Source organism: Acanthopagrus latus, chromosome 17, assembly GCF_904848185.1.
Source record: "Acanthopagrus latus isolate v.2019 chromosome 17, fAcaLat1.1, whole genome shotgun sequence".
Lineage (NCBI taxonomy): Eukaryota > Metazoa > Chordata > Actinopteri > Spariformes > Sparidae > Acanthopagrus > Acanthopagrus latus.
The window spans coordinates 14,412,813-14,429,768 of NC_051055.1; the positions used below are offsets into that span (position 1 = coordinate 14,412,813).

General features: G+C 40.0%; 1 protein-coding gene across 2 annotated transcripts; it reads right to left on the minus strand.

Annotated features, from left to right (window-relative positions):
* Positions 1-4,825: 4,825 nt before the first annotated feature.
* serinc2l (serine incorporator 2, like) lies at positions 4,826-12,664 on the minus strand. 2 transcript variants are annotated; one of them, XM_037075238.1, is made up of 11 exons: positions 12,600-12,664; positions 12,145-12,236; positions 11,169-11,330; positions 10,648-10,835; positions 10,468-10,547; positions 10,196-10,333; positions 9,889-10,058; positions 8,847-8,937; positions 7,306-7,456; positions 6,993-7,202; positions 4,826-6,557 (listed from the first exon to the last, which is right to left on the minus strand). In XM_037075238.1, the coding sequence occupies exons 2-11, from the start codon at positions 12,181-12,183 to the stop codon at positions 6,419-6,421; spliced, it is 1,368 nt and encodes a 455-aa protein (XP_036931133.1). In that variant the 5' UTR covers positions 12,184-12,236; positions 12,600-12,664; the 3' UTR covers positions 4,826-6,418. The 2 variants fall into 2 exon arrangements, with proteins under 2 accessions (XP_036931133.1, XP_036931134.1); XM_037075239.1 differs by having other exon boundaries at positions 12,590-12,612.
* Positions 12,665-16,956: the final 4,292 nt, after the last annotated feature.

Sequence of the window (16,956 nt, forward strand, 5' to 3'; positions counted from 1 at the left end):
AAGACAGTGGGAGGAAGTGAGAGACAGAGCAGGAGACAGTGGAAGGAGTGCAGGGACACGCTGTGGTGTGAGCACTCCGCACCGCTACAATATGACTCTGACGGGCTTATGTAACCAGACTGGCCTGGCATTTGGCTCACAGCAGACGCCGGCTGCACCGACTGTTATATAACTGCATTAGCTGCTCCTCTGAGCCGGGGGTGAGCATGCGCACAGGACGGCCCCCTACCACACACACACACACACACACACACACACACACGGAGAGAGAGAGAGAGAGAGAGAGAGAGAGAGAGAGAGAGAGAGAGAGAGAGAGAGAGAGAAAGTTTCAGACTTTTCCAGCTTAGGACACAGAGGCTGCATTGCAATGTAGCCAAAGCAATCTAAAAACAAGATGAGAGAAAGCCCTCTGGAAGATGAGCAGAATTTCAGCATTTTATTGGAAAATAACACATATCACACACACAGCACGATGACAGGCGTCAGCATCTTCACTTCCCATCATCCAGCAACAAGTTTCCCATCCTGAAAAGCCTAATTGGGGCTTAATGTTGGGTAAATGTTTCCAATGCGCATGCAGTATGCCAGCAGGGCTTAAACTCAATTAGCTCCCCTGCATGCAGCGCATAATGTAATGGGCCTGGATCCCACTCTTAAAAACCCAATTACACCTCAGACGGGCATTTCCAGTCATCCTGTCGGAGAGGTGGTCAGGGATGCGCAATCCGCTCACAAAGCAACACTTCTCCAAAGCAGCGTGAGGAGCGGTCGTACCTCACACGGTTCATTTAATGCATTAACATAAACACTGAAATAAAGCTGGGAAAAGCAGGAGGATCTGACCTTATTCTCGACAAGTGAATGCGAAACGCAAGCCAAACGCTGACATTTTCCAGACAAATGTGGGGAAAAGGGAAGTGAAGATTAAGGTCAGGGATAACACGGCAAGTGATAACCATTGTTTCAGTCAATCTGCAATTAAAAATCCCCAGGACGCCTAACCAAGCATGGCTCCAGAGCTGCGCTAAGTGGTTCATAATCATCACATTACAGCCTCTGATCTCTTATTACAGCGACAAATTGCATCTGATGATAACAGAGGAAATGAAGGTGGGATTTATGACACAGGAGCCACTGGCCAAAGGCGGAGAGTGTCTTAAATCTGCCCTCGGAGAAAATCCAAGTTCACATTTGTACACCTGATGATAACGCGGGGCATAAAAGTGCGATTTATGACATTTAGCTAATTTGTTCTCCGAGGCTGTTGGCTGCGTTCGGAAGGTTGTTAAATCTCAGACAGGGCCTTAATGGACGAGTCCAGAGCAAGAGAGTTCTGTAGTCTCGTGGAGCTCAGTCTGAGGCTCTCACACTGTAAACACTTCGATCACTGAGGGGGGTGGGGGATGGGGGGGTAAAGAGTAAAAAGTGAAATAATGTTAGAGCAATAAAAAGTGGAAGACATTAAAGATCAAAACTGCCTCGAGATATGGAGGAGACGCTGCCTCGTCTGTTCCTGTTAGAGCCGTGACGTCATGTGTCTTTTTTTTCGCGTTTACTACAACATCTGTGTTTGACGACGATGATTGCACAAGACTCGACGTCCCCCACCCCACCCCTCCTTCTCCTCCTTCTTCTCCTCCATGTGTCTGACCCTTGAAGTGAAGCCATGTGTCAGGACGAGTGTGCACGACTTGAACTCAGCACAGCAGTCACACAGAGCGGTGTTCCGGCTTCATGACAGAGCTTCCAGCTGCCAGTGGTGAATCTCGAGGAGTGTCTGTAAAAGACAAAAAAAAAAAAACAACCAAAAAACCCAAAACACATCATTACAGGGGAAGGATCTTTATTTGTCACATACAGTCATACTCAGCTCAACATTGTGAAACGTGCTTTGCACTTCTGGGTTTTTTTTGGTATATATTTTGCATCCAGCTGTTTTTCTTTCAATGAAAGCTTGTTATTAGTTACCCAACACTAAATACATCATCATAACCTAAGGGCCTACAATAGCTTCACTCTGGGTCTGCTGTCATCACTGCAGCAGTAGTTAGACGCTGATGTGTTTCATTGTTGTGAATCATATTCTAAATTTGTTGTGTGGTTCCAGGGCCGGAGCCATGGAGTCAATGTGGAGGCGGGGGGACCGAATCCGTCGGGGGATTGTGGGTGAAAGCTCATTTCCTGTCATTCTTGAATATGAAAAAAACTCATTTACACATGGGTTTTTATTGCACTTGACCCGGACTTCATGTGGGATCTCTGACGAATACAATGAAATACAGATAAAACCACAGGTTGAATACACCCGTGAGCGCTGCTGCTGGTTGTTGGGTGAATGTGCAGCTAATTAACTTGTCAGATGACTTAGCTGTGATAACTAACGTACAATTGATTAGTGCCACTCATACCAAAAAGTTTGTCTCCACTTTGAGCTGTTACCAACGCTTTGTCAACAGTTACATTTCCAGCACATAATGACACACTGTTGTCAACATGACGTCATGACCTCATCATGCATCGCCTGGCTGAAGTCAAGTGCTGTTATTGGTGCAGTTTATGATAACAGATGGGAAGACGAATGGATCCTAACATTAATGCAAAGCTATCAAGGTTTATATGCTCAGAATGTTTGGGTTTTTTCAACAGCTGACGCTTCATTCTTGGTGTCACTTTTACAAAAACAATTGCAATTGTGAGTGATAAAGCCCACATAACATTTATATTTACATATGAAAAATAATAAAAGCGGCCACCTAGGGTACTAACAGTAATAATAGTCACAGTTAAGTTAGTTATGATTATGATCACATATTCTAATGTATATTTCAGACTGTGGCCGCTAAATATAAAAAAAATACACCAGTTTGGAGAAGTGTAACATTGTAGTAATCACTACTGAGCAGTCATGGGTCGGAACATTAACTGATTCATACATCATAAATCTGGCCCTGCGTGGTCCTGATTAAATCTTTCAAGAGTATATGTTCTCTGATATACTGACACTGGTATTGAGATATTCTTCTTTTCCATCTGTGAATTAAGTATTTGCCCTTCAAGTCCCCTCACTTCTGACAAAATTAGATTTTCTGCCCCTGGAATATTTATGACACTACATACTGTTTAAAAAATACTTTTACTAAATCTTTTCTTTACCCTCTCATGGCTGTTTTCTTATGTTCACAGTAGTGTGCTGCGTTCCTCCCCACAGTGCAGGGGAAGTCTTTGCTTCCTCCGCTGCATATAAGGAAACGGGAAATAATTCTCGCTGCTAAATTGTGACACAACCCATCAACTCAGGATTGTCATGGATAGGCTGAGCGAGGGGTGGTACTGTGGGAGGGTGGAAGTCGACAGGAGGTAGTGTGTCCTGAACAGTTCTGGACAGTGCCAACGGGACTGAGTGACTGTAGCTGCCAAAACCAACAGGCCCCGTCTGCCGGCCAGGCGAGAAGGAAATAACACAGCAGAGGCTGCAAGCACTGGCACACACTGCTCTGTCTCTGTACCAGCACTGGGGGGACGGGCCGGACACATTTACTGCTGCAATTTACAGTTAGGCAAAAGGGGTCTAAATCTGTTATTGGGATCATTATTTACTGGAAACACAAAGTCATGTGCTTTCAATTTAGCTTTGGCCAGCTGTCACAGGAAGCTAACTGGCTGAACAAACACTCAGTAAAGGGTCAAGGCAACAGTGACTGATGTGAATGTGTCCCCGTTCACACCACTGCTGAGAAAGTGTTTGAGTTTATCAGATATACATTTTCTTGCACTGAGGTGTACACAGAGTATATAACACACAGCCTGCTTGTTTTGGTGTGTAATCTATAGATGATGCTTCACCCAGAGTACAGAACGTGCTGTAATGTGTACATCACAGCGCGTGCAGCCCCTCCTCAGTCCCCTCACTCTGGTCCCTTATGACCTTTATCTACAGGGTGATGCACAGAAAGGAGGGACAGTGCTGTCACAGGAAGGTGTAATTCAAAAGCAATAACATCCATGGCACACCTACATGTCAGCAGCCATGTAATGTAACTAAGCAGATTTACTTAAATGATTACTTAGGTAATCTTTTTTTGATTATTTCAGCTACTTCTTTCTTCCTCTCCACTACATTTTAGATGTATATATATGTATATATATGTATATGTATATATATATAGACACACACCCCCCACCCCCCCACACATATATACATTAAATATAAATACATTAAATATAATTCTCTATGTTTTTTAAACTGAGATCTTCACTTTTTCCAAAGTAATATTGTAACATATCTGTTGGGTACATTTTTCCAATACTGAATGTCAACACATTAATTACCAGTCAGTAACCATCAGTAGATAGCGGTGAAAAAACTATTCTGATCTTGCACTTAAGGCAGCAGTCCTTCAGTGCAGAAATACAAATAAATCCAATAGTTTTGCATTTAATTTTTATGTGAGTAAAATTACTCATTACGCAGAATATGCATCAAGTAATATTAAGATTAAAATACTACTTTATATAGTCTGCTGAGTAGCTTTTTCTTACTCTATAATGTCATAACTTATTTATTGATAAAATGTTTAATTATGAAACCAAATCTGCAAAATAACTACAACTGCCAAATATCTGTATTGGAAAAAGTACATTTGTCTGTGAATTGTAATGCAGTAAAAGTATAAAACTTGTACATCTCCCTCAAAATTGTACCTAACTTAGTTACTTTCCACCACTGATCTTCATAATATACTAATAAGGATATTTCACTCAATTTATTTGGTCTTTTTATAGGACATGAACATTATGTTTCGATTGAGGCTGCATTGAGACAACGAGAGAGCGACAGAACTTTATTAAAAACAGTGTTTGTACATTAAATACAATATTAATTCCTGTCATTGGCCTGTGCCTTATGGCATGCAATGAGCACAATGTAAGGCAAGGCATAACAAGCACACATCAGCATTAGTGATACATTTGCTTTGAAACGCAGGACTACAAAAAGGCACTTAATTAGTGTTTTGAAATACAACATATTATGATCCAACAATGGCAGTCTCCTTTGCAAACAATGATGGGAACATGTACGATACATTTGATGGGATTGATAAATTAAACTGATATCAGTGTAAAAGAAAAAAAAAGGTTCCAATTTATCACAACACTTTCAAAAACTCCATTCACAATACTCTTATGCAGCCAGAAAAACAGGAAATGTGATTCATGTGTGTGGGTACTGAAATGTTATAAGAACATAACAAAAACAATGGATTGTACCAAAAAACTTTTTTCACAGGTAGGAAATATTCTGGCCTTATTTTGACTCATACCATTCATATTGAAATTGAGGTAAATACTATATAATGCATAAAATAACTGTACCACCATTACAACCATCAACATACTATTGAGTCAATTTAACCATTTAACAGCAATTTATCAGTACTGACATGCGTCATTATTGATTTGTACACTGCGACAATTAAAAATCCCTTTTTCTCAACTCAGTAACACTCTTAAGCGTTCGCACCGTCACCTCCTGAACCGTACCGCTGCACATCGCATGATGCTGACTGCTATGGATCAATACATGTCTCCCTGCTGCACACCGACTGCTATGCAGGTACAAATTGTTTTGCCCGTGGCTGTACAAGGCCGAACACAGTCAGACGTGAAGAGGCATAGCACCGGAGATAAATTACCATAGGTTGAAGCAGACAAGGAAGAGCTGAGATTAGACGAGTGGTCTATTAGGGCTCTTTAGCTCAAGATGTTATGACGTGTGGTTGCATACAGCCTAGCAGCAAAAGGGAAGCCCTGTTACGATCTCTTGGGTGTGTCATATTCCTCTTATCTAACTCTCACACTCACCTCACTCAGGGGCTCCTGAGGAGGGATCTCCTCATTGCCCCCAGCACCAAAACAGTCCAGCTAATCAGGGGGATTCCAGACCTGGCCAATCAGAGAAGTCTGACGTCACAGGACCTTTAAAGGGGAATCTGAAAAGGAAACGTCTGAGGTATTGAGAAAGTGCTTTTGTTGCCAAGTCTTTGTGATAGTCCAGTAACTAAGATCCAGCAAAGAGATAATAGAGCATCGGGTGGAAGGTAGGGAGTTGTCTATTAAGGTGATTCCCTGGCAAATAAAATGATTTCTTGCAGCCAAAACCATCATCCATCGGGCTAACTAAAAAATCCACTTACACTTAAAAAATCTGTAGTAATTTTTGCACTAAATACTCATACTAGGAGGAGTAAAACAACAGAATCACAACGACAGCAGAGGCAATTAATTGAAAGAAGGAATAAAAAAAGAAATTAAAAGTGTTTCCTTCATGATATTCTTCATATTTCCTTTACAGCATCCTTCACTCTGCCTAATACACAAGGCAAGAAAAATAAAAGCCCGCTAAAGCAAGTGGGTGTGCTCAGTTGAAATCCCTGTCAGGGAAGATGAGAGGGGCAATGAGGGTCCAGAGGTAGAGCCCGAGGCCCAGCCAGCTGGAGCTCATCTTCACCCAAACAGCCGGCATGCTGCTCTGCATGGCCTGGGTGGTGGTGTCCGGTCTGAGGGAGGACACAGAGGGAAAAGGTACAATTTAGTGAAACCAACTCAACTAACACGTGTACTCCAATTTATTCATGTACATGTTTCTCATATATTTCTGATTAATGATTTTAAAAAAAGCACTGTTGTGGAGGAGCTTTTCTTTTATAAACTGAGCTGATTTTAGAAAATGACATTCAAACTGTGTTTTTTAAAAAATGGGTAACTTTCTGGTGAAGTAATGTGCCCTCTGGTGGCTTTCTCAAGACCTACAATGACTGCCATAACCATTGAAAGCTATTGATTTTAGAATGTGTACATTCTTCCACGTTTGTCTCAAACCTGATGACTTCTTTCCATTATATATGTGAATATATGTGTGCTTCAAAGTTGTCAGTTTGGGTAATAAGTATCTGTCCACTGGGGAAACAGAATTGGTATTAAAATGTACTTACTGGTACCAGTTGGTGAGAGTCATCATGATGTAGAGAGAGGCCAGACAAAGGTGGAAGTGGAAAAAGGAGTAGCTGTAAGTCACTCCCTCCTCTTCATTGTCCACGGCCCTGCGTATGCCGTCCTCTCCCACCACACCCTCTCCTCCTGACCCTCCGCCCTCCTCTGTCTGCATCAGCTTGTTCACCTGGGTGTTACTGGATGAACGAATACTGGGCGAAGGACAGAGAGAGAGAGAGAGAGAGAGACCGTTCTACAAAAAATATAGGCAATACTAAACATTTTGTAAAATGTAATTAGTGATGTTAAACCTACCTGGCGTAAAGAGTGCAGAAGAGGAAAATGATCAAACCCACGATGCCCTGAGCATCCCACCACTGCACAGTTCCCGGGGTGCTGTCACCGGGGGAGGGGGTGGTGCTGACGTTTGCCACCAGACTCAACAGGCTGGGGTTACACTTCCGATCTAATCAACATCAGAGCAGACACACAGCATTAGACATTTATTACACCATAATAGGTTATGAAAAAGAAATCATGATACAGTGAATCTCTCTACACTTATCTGTATCTCTAGGCATCTGAAATCTATCTATAATGCCAACAGAATTTCTCCTTTTTCCTTGAATATATTAACTCAAATATTGACACAGAAGATTGTAAGCGATGCATTATATTAATACAATATAAGGCCTTTTCTCTCCTTTAGAACTATTTCCTCTTAAGGGGGCTACATCTACACTACAAAGTGTATTCTTAAACGGACATCTCTATTAGTTGTAGAGATGTCTGCCTTCTCTCCATTATAGTGGAATTAGATAACTCTCAAATACTTAAAAAAAAATAAATAAATAAATACACGCAAAGAGACAACCAAAAACCTCAACGGCAATATCACTTTTAATAAACCATGAACTGGTTACTGAAGATATCCACAGACCTTGTTGTAAGCAGTTATATGCAGGAGCTATTTCCTTTCTAAGCGACTATATCCATTAAGCGAATCACCGCCAGGAGTAAGCATACCTCAACTTATGGATGAGAGGGTACCTAACAAAGCTACTAAAGCTAGTTAACGTTACAGCACAGCCAAATATGACGCCATTAATGTTTACTTCCTTCCTATAGACACACCGTTTCTTCTACATAGTGACAGTGTAGTTGAGTAGAGTGTAGTTTGGTAGTACAAATATATTTGAAAGAAGGCAGACATCTCTACAGCTGATATCTCCAAAACTCCGTAACTCACACCAAAACAATCTCTAGGAAAACTACTGTGAACTATGATTTTAGATTCCACTGCTGACAGTAAAACACTATAAAAACAGGAAAGGTGTTCATGCTCTTGAAAAGTATGTTTCTGTTTCATACTAATAATGCTTTTAATATGTCTGCTTTTATAAAAACAGGCAGCTCTTTCTGCAAAGAATCTAGCAAAGATAAAAGTGTGTACAGCATTACAACATCAGTATCAAAGAGATAGTGAGACAGAGATCTAGAATATGAAAGAAATTATTTTTTTCAAAGAGAGGTGTAATGTACTTGTAAATGGATCTCAGATGTGCACACATACACATAACTAACCCTACAGTCACAACAAGCTTGGTCATTGTTGCCTTTTACTAGAAAATGGCAAATCACACAACATGAGACCAGGAGGGTGTGCCAGCTATTGGCAAAAAGCAGCTCTTTGTGCCTACAACTTGTCATGGGACAACTCACCAGTATGATCAAAATGCTGCAGCAGAAAATCAGCAGAAACATATACTGAAAGAAAACTGTGAGTACAGTCACAGCAAAGCATGCCACCAATAGAGTAGAGCTGTCACTGAGGACTAAGACATCGGGAGACTCACTTGGATTGTTGGTCATTGCAGACCAGGTGACGTACATGGTGTAGAGGGAGATGAGGGAAGCCTGGAGCAAACCGGAGTGTGGCTGGGCTTCCTGTAACAAACAGTGCAAACGCAAATGTTACAGTAACTGTATTTGGAAGTACAAAGTATTTAAATGACTTAAGTCATTCATTAAGCAGGGGGAAATACACATTAAACGGTGCACTACGTAGTTTTGGAGAAGAAATTTGAATCAGAAGGGAAAGATCTTCATTGACTGATTTTTCTGCCTAATCAAAATAAACAAACTCTCTTTGTTGACATGACTGAATAAAAAACTGACCTCAAAGGAAAACACAATTTTATACCGTTATACTTTGTTTATATGTGGTGGACCCTGTCACCTTTCCAACTTCCAAAGAGCGTTCTGTTGGCCTTATTTTCCTTTGATCCTTCAGTTATGGAAAAAATAAATATTTCTTATTACCTCATTGACTGAGTTTTAATTTCACTACATAGTGTCCCTTTACATTTTAACTTTTTCTCACATGACAACAGCAAAGCCATGTCTACACTATGACAGATACAGTAAATGTGAAATAAAAAAAGCTTTTTTCCTTTTAGAGGTTTCCATCCACACTGGTTTTTGGGGGTTGTTCCCTCAAATTTCACAACTGAAACACGATGACAATAGGAAAAGGCTTCTTGTGCCATTGTTTGTTCAAGGCATGTTAAGACATTAACATAAATACACAGTGGTACCACAGTGACATCAACTGCATTGTGTGACCAGCTATAATGACTCATCACATAAAGAGTTTGAGGAGATATAATCTTTGCCTCTTACTATTTTTGCTACATCATACCCAACATTTAGGGAAACCTCTGCTTTCCCTGTCAACACCACAATGCAAGGCTGGTATTTCCCCATTTATCCACTCTAACAGTTCTTGTGTTGATTTTTCTTTAGGAAAATTTTGGCTTAGCATTTAAAGAAGACCAAAACAGGGAACAAAATGTTTTCAAATGCATCTGCATTAGTGTGCACTGGTCCATACTGTACCTGTATCTTGGGTAGGATGGAGACAATGGAGATGATAACGCAGAAGATAAGGTTGAGGCTGATGAAGACCTTGTGCTCTGTACAGTCGTCAGGCTGTGTGTAGTAAACGTAGAAAAGCACCACAGCCGTGAAGGCCAGTGCATAGTGGAGGAAGGTGAAAGACAGCAGGCCTGGAAATTACATGAAGATACATCAATGCAAATACTATTAACATGAACAACAGAGGAAAATCTATCCATTCAAATATATGCCACAGGTATAATTAGATATAAAGAAAGAAAGAACTCTTGTGAAGTGGATGCTGTACCTGCGAACCAGCATTTGTTGTCACTATTTTCAGCATTTTCAACCCAGACCTTGTTCCAGGAATGGGCAAAGTCAATGAGCAGAATAAGTTGGATCAGAATGAAGATGAAGGATCCAATGACTCCAAAGTAAAACCACACTGTAAAGTGGACAGGAAACAGACACAGCTGATACAATTTCCTGTAACTGTTGATCCGGAGAAGTCTGAGACACTCACAGTCTGTCAGCTCAAGAAAAGGACCACTTTTTATTAATGTTTATTACTGTCATTACCGCTATGAAATGTTCCATCAGGGATGAAAAAAGCTCCAACAGTAATCCCGACCAGGATCAGAAACTTAAAGAACCAGAACCTGGAAGAAAAAAAGCCAACATCAGCAAAACAGACAGATAAAGTAACACATGCAAAACTGCCTCCATCCCTGAACACATGTATTCCGTATCATCACTCACCCATTTTGAATAGGTGCACGTGGGTCTTTGCTGCTACGGATACCGATCATGATGGCGGCGAACAGAAAGAAGAAGCATGTCATGGCGAAGCACATGCGGTACACAGACTTGTAGCCCACTATGACATCACAGTTGACATGGTTTTCGATACCAGGTATTGTAGTTCCTCCTTGGCAGAATCCTGGGATCTATAAAACAACAAGAATGCAATAATAGCATACAACACGGTGTACAACACATTAACCATTTATTGCACAGTATAAAAACATGATGATTTCCCTTCTGTGTAGCTTTTAATATGTAACTATCCTAACTCAGATAATTACACCTGGACCAATGCCAGAGACCTACTTTTGTTTTAGGTAAGTAGGCCATAACAACAACTTCCAGTAAGATACAGCCACTACACATTATACTGAAGAAAAGGCATGCACAGTAAACACATACTGTAGTTCAGGAGATCTTTAAAGTGCAGCACAACCCTAAAAAACACAATGTATTAAGACCCGCCATTATCTTACTTTTCGAAGCTGAGTCTCCATTCCAGGCAGGATCATGATGACAGACACCATGGTCCCCAACAGCAAGAAGAAGGAGAAAACCAGCCGTGTGACAGTGGAATTGTTGGAGGAGGGACAGCAGCCACACAGGAGGCATGGTGCTGACCCACACAGACAGGAGGCCTGTGTATGATGGAGAGGAGGGGAAGACAACAGTCAAATCAATGTAGGCAACTGCTTTGGCAGAATGCCAATCATAACTTGGCCTTGTTCCATTAGATATATTGGGGTCCATAAATTATTTATCAGGATAGTGATAAGAATCACCCACAAATCTGACTCCTGTCACTCAAAATGAAATATACAACACGGGCCCATCACTGGTTGACCTAGTTGTTCTATCGTTTAACCTCCCAGTGGCTTTTCTGATGTGTTAATACAGAGAAGAACAAACAAGTTTCACTTTCTTTAATCTGAGGTTTCTCACAGTGCCCTTTCTTTATACACGGTCTATGCTAACGCTAACGTGACAGTTGTCGGAGACAGACCAGGAGCTGTCGTCCTAAAATATAGTAAAGGTGAGCCATAACAGACTGTCATAACTCGAGTCTAACGTGGGAGTGAGTGGCCTGTTCTGACACTTCTTCGGTCCCCATTATTTATATATTTACTCTGCTGATTCACCAGCATACTAAGCCAACAATTTGCTAACTTCCTTAGTTTGTCTAGCGTCAGCTTCACGCCTAGTACAGCTAAGCCAGCCAACTAGAATTTGACGCTAAACTAACGTTAAGTCACTGGTGTTAACGTTACTTATCTTTAAAATGACAGCTTAGGTTGACTGTCGTGTAGCGTTAGCTCCTATCTGCTCCTACTCTTTAGCTAACATTAGTTAAACGTTAAGGCTGTTAGCTCATCTATCGTTAGTGCGACGAGAGTGGACTGAAGCCTTCAGTTAGTATCTAAGACGATATTCGTGTTGAGGTTAGATACTTACACAGCTGGCTAAAGAGCACAAGGCGAGACAAGCCCCCATGTTGACATTAAATTGCTGAAAAGAACGGTGGAGTAATGTCGCCTGTCGTCTTCCTGTACACAAAAAGTCGGAAGTTACTCGACTGCTTTTCAAAATAAAAGTATGTAGCGTGACATTAACTGACAAGCTTTTCAACATAAAATACCTAAAAAGAACAGTTAGTGCAACATTTTTTAAGCAATACAACCTAGATCACGCAACAACATGTCAATTTATGTGTATCGCATGCCCAGTTCTAAAAGAACATTTTTTTTCTCATAGAAATATATAAACTGTTGTTTGTTTATTTGTTTTTAACTATTAACTGTTAACTAATCACATCACTTGATCACACGCACAGCTGTTAATTCATACATAAAATCATTTGGAGTCATGCGTTGGTTAAGCACCTCTTAATGATTCGTACCCTCACTCACTGAAATATTTGTAGCAGTCCAATGGTTTGAAAGTTGCTATTTTTCTTTGTTTTCTGTGCACAAGTGGTGAGACTGACTCCTGATTGAGGAGAGGAAGCAGCTTGGGGCATTTTTCCTCCCAGCCAATCATGGTGTGATGACACCCTTTTTTTTTTTTGCAAAGGCTTAAAGGTGCCAAATGGCACACTGTTGGCTCTGTGTTCATTTGGGACCCCCTTAAAATCCAAGCCCCTATTTACCTTCAGTTTGACATTCATTTCCCTGGGGATTGTAGGAGGCATTTGTTTGTTATTTCTTGTCCAAGAATCGGACATTGGACATTTCCCCCTAGATTTTCGTGTTTTTTTTTTTATATTTATATGCAGGTTGGGCTGGCCTGTAACACAATTTATTGCCACTACTGCCAAATCTCTGCATATAAAATTGTTCTGCATTTTGATCTAGTCTAGTTGTGTCTGCAGAAACATACCATCTGTCCCCTCACTCAGCATCACAAGAGCTGAGTGACTGTTGTTTAAAACTACACGGATAGCAAGAGCGAGACTGTCAGGTGCAGACAGAAGCCTCTTCAAAGCCCCTGCTGTTGGTAGAGCACCTGCACAGCAGGGAGCCAACGGTTATTAATAGAACCGTTAACATCTGACCTGGAACAAGGAATAATTAACTACCAAGTACTCAATTAATTCTCTCACAAATAGGAGTATTGAGAACTGGCAAGGTAGGTAAAATTAATCCGCTTGGATATTTCTCCAAATAACCAAACACTGAAAAACTGAAAAATAATGCATATACTTTATTGAGTACAGACTTTAAACAAAAGGTGAGCATTGTAACAAACCATGAAAGTGTCAAACATGAGCGGATTATGCTGTTAACTTTTAATATGTGCCAGGTAAAATACAAAATAATAACATTGCCATGCACAGATAAAACAAGAACTTACGATGAGGATACAACAGACCATGGTAATCCACACTACCCTCGACTGTTTGACACAGATGAATTGTTCTTGAGATAAAAAAAAATATATATATCAAAACTGCACCTCAAGTTCGATATTCAATCACTGGTAATGCAGAAACTTGCATTTTATAAAACACTGGCTTTATAAACACCCTAATGGCTGTGTTGATTCTATAATTAGAATCCACATTGGTCACAATTGATTGAATTGATTATCAATCAAAATGTATGTAGAATTTTCTAAACAGAATACACATTCCTCTAAAATATTTCCATCAATGTATGTGGATTATGTGGATTTAATGTGCATTTGATTTCTTTTAGTCAGGTTGATTCCTCTAAACAACACTAGGTTGCAGCATTTAACCATTTCACACGACTGTACCATCCAATTTAATGAGCTTCTACAAACTGTGATTCTCATTTCAGCAGATTAATCAATAGTCAATAATAATTCTACACTAAAATAAAAGAAAGTCCTTGGAGTAATTTAGAGCAAAGATTAGAACATTTATTTTGAATAACCTGTTCAGTGCATGTTTGTTCATAGAAGAAGGATGGGTATTTAATTATAATTCCTGAACCCGACTGAAAACAACTCCTATTTCAGCACCTTTTATACTTTCATCCAGTAGACTGGGGATCGTTATATTTAAACATACTTTCAAAGATGTATTATTTGTTATGGCACTTCCTATTACTAACCCTTAAAATCCTGCTAAAAGTAACTGCAATACACTGAATCAAGAATATTTTGTATTCATGTCAATGTTGAGATGAATCAAAATCACATATGAGCTAGATTCAGGGACCGTCCTCTCAGCATTGAACTCCTTTGGTTGTGTTCGTGTAAAGGCATACGCCCAAGTAGTTTTTAAACTGAAAGTAAGACTGCGCATTTGAGCCACTCAGCCCTGTGAGTCTCTTATAATCACCCCTTTGTTCTGGCACTGACAGGCTGACTTGGCTGGCAGCTGATGTCTGCCTCTGTTTTATTGTCCGTAGTATGCCGCTGCCAGGATTATAACTTCACCCACTACTCTTTCATCAATCACTCCAAGAACACTCTGTTGGTGTTTTTCCCCCTCTTAGACTCAACAAAAGAAAAATGTTGCAAGGAAAAAGAGTCTTGTTGGAGCTTTTCTGTCGGATATAGAGGGAAAGGTGAAACGCAACACTAAATCTAGAGAACCTTTTCCATCTAACCTGGATTGATTGACTGAAATAAAGTGATAATCTTTCATTTATATTACATTCATATGCTACAACATGAAGGACACAAAGAGAGGTAGCTGTAGTAGTTTATTTGCACACTCAGAGGTTGCCTGAAAACAGCTGATTACAAATAAGTATAATATTTCATAAGTGATTCCATCAGCAGTTTAATGACTCATAAACTTTAATATACTTTTGGCCAATGATGAAAGCCTCAACAGTCGATATTCAAATGGACCATAACATGTTATTGTATATTGAACTACAACATTTGATTTCAGGGTGTAGGATCCCTGAGACAAAGGAAATGACCAGGTTTCGGTTTGTGCATGAGTAATGAGAGAGAAAAAGAAAGAAGTACACAGTGATGCAGAGTGCTTTACTGAAACGTCATACATCATCAGGCCAACTCTAACAGCTCGAATAATATAATCTCATCACCTTGGTATTTTATGACTTACAGGGAATAGACCTCTCTGTGGTCTACCAACCCGATACACAATGTCACTATGTAAAAATGTGTCTAACTTACTATGCATTAAACATGTACTTTTTATTTTGTGTAATGACAGTGCTTTATGGTAATGTTTTGCGTTCAAATTCAAATTTAATTCAAAAAACTTTATTTGTCAAAGGGCAGGGGGAGTTTAAGGCAAATGGAGTAGACAGTAGACACCACGTTAAAAATGCAAGTCAGCATGTTACTTACACAGACATAAAACAAATCAGATGAACTTGAAAAATATACACAACTTACAATGTACACACTGAGATATTTATAATATTTAAATGAGGTGCAAAGTAGCATTGAGTATGTTGAATTGAGCATTTAGAGGCCAGCAGCAACTTAGTGATAAATGTGCAAATGTGAAAAATGTGATAGGCGGAGAGGGGAAATGGGAAATGCAGTGACCATCAACAGATTACTTATACCAGTCTGTATATTGGGCCTCAAGATGAGATGAAAAATAAGAAAAGACATTTTCAAGGACAAAAACTGGTTGATCTCATATTTTTTGTATTTCAGGTTTTGTTTTCTCTTTTACATTAGTAACACACAGTTCACTATATCAGTTAATCTTTTGTTCAAAACTGTTGTCTTAACTAACATGCAGCTCAGTACAGCAGGCCATCTAACATCCAAAATGCATCAATGCAGTGGTTCACAAAGTGTCTCATATAGGGAAAAAAATTAAGTTATTGCTATTTACTAACAGGAGACCACGTGGAGCAAGTTTAAAGACCACTGCACAAATGAAGTAAAACACATTTTTACCCATCTCAGGATCAACCCTTGTCCCCGGACAATGGCAGCCTTGACTGCATTGTTCAGTGACACTTGAATGAACAGATATATTTTCTTTTTCCTTAGTTGTAAGCTGTTTTGATGCCCCACGTTCTCTTATCTGTTGTTTTTGTGTTTTCACTCACAGCTGCAAATCAAATTTCCCCTCAGGAGACAGTAGCAGGTCTGAGCTGAGCTGAGCTGTTTCCCAATAACACTAATTATGTAGTAACGTAAAAAATAACCCACACCCTCTAATGACAGGAGTCTGTTTACTTCAACTTATCGTCAAGTACAACATGACTTTAAGTAGGCCTAATTCCAGTACTGCGATACGAATCTGTACATTTACTACAACAGTTCAAGACTTCAGGTGCAATTCACCAAATGTATTATTTATCCTTTAAATAACGTCAACCCCAAACAAGAATAATTAGCCTCAATGGGTAAAACTTCCATTTAGTCACTGTCCCTCACATAACAGGGGAGTATACTGCCGTAACCATTTCCTCATAGCTTTGAAAAGAATCATCATGTAGTAATGTAGATATTTTAATAAAACATAACTATAATGTTTTGCTGTAGGCTACCTTATAAATACTATAGCAGCTGGATCCAATGTCACATTGATTCGAGCTGCATATAAAAAAAACATGTGGATGATTTATTTGACAGTTATGTAACAGCTGGTAAAACACAAACGGACTTGTTTTGCCCTCTCATCCATGAGGTGATGCCAGCTTTGTGTTTTTCACTGCTCCATCTTGCAGAGCCACGCCCCTCCCTGTGAGACACCAATGGTTGAGTAAATGTCATTGGCCCGCTGGCGCTCACAGTTAATACACTGCCGGTGATTGGTGAATTTGGACCAATGGACGCACTCAGCTGCCGTGA

Excerpts from the sequence above, each read along its gene's own strand:
- serinc2l (XM_037075238.1), bottom strand. The coding sequence starts at position 12,183 with ATGGGGGCTTGTCTCGCCTTGTGCTCTTTAGCCAGCTGT. Across the intron at positions 11,331-12,144 it reads TGTGCTCTTTAGCCAGCTGT|GCCTCCTGTCTGTGTGGGTC; the intron begins GTAAGTATCTAA and ends CATCATACACAG. Across the intron at positions 10,059-10,195 it reads CAACAAATGCTGGTTCGCAG|GCCTGCTGTCTTTCACCTTC; the intron begins GTACAGCATCCA and ends TGTAATTTCCAG.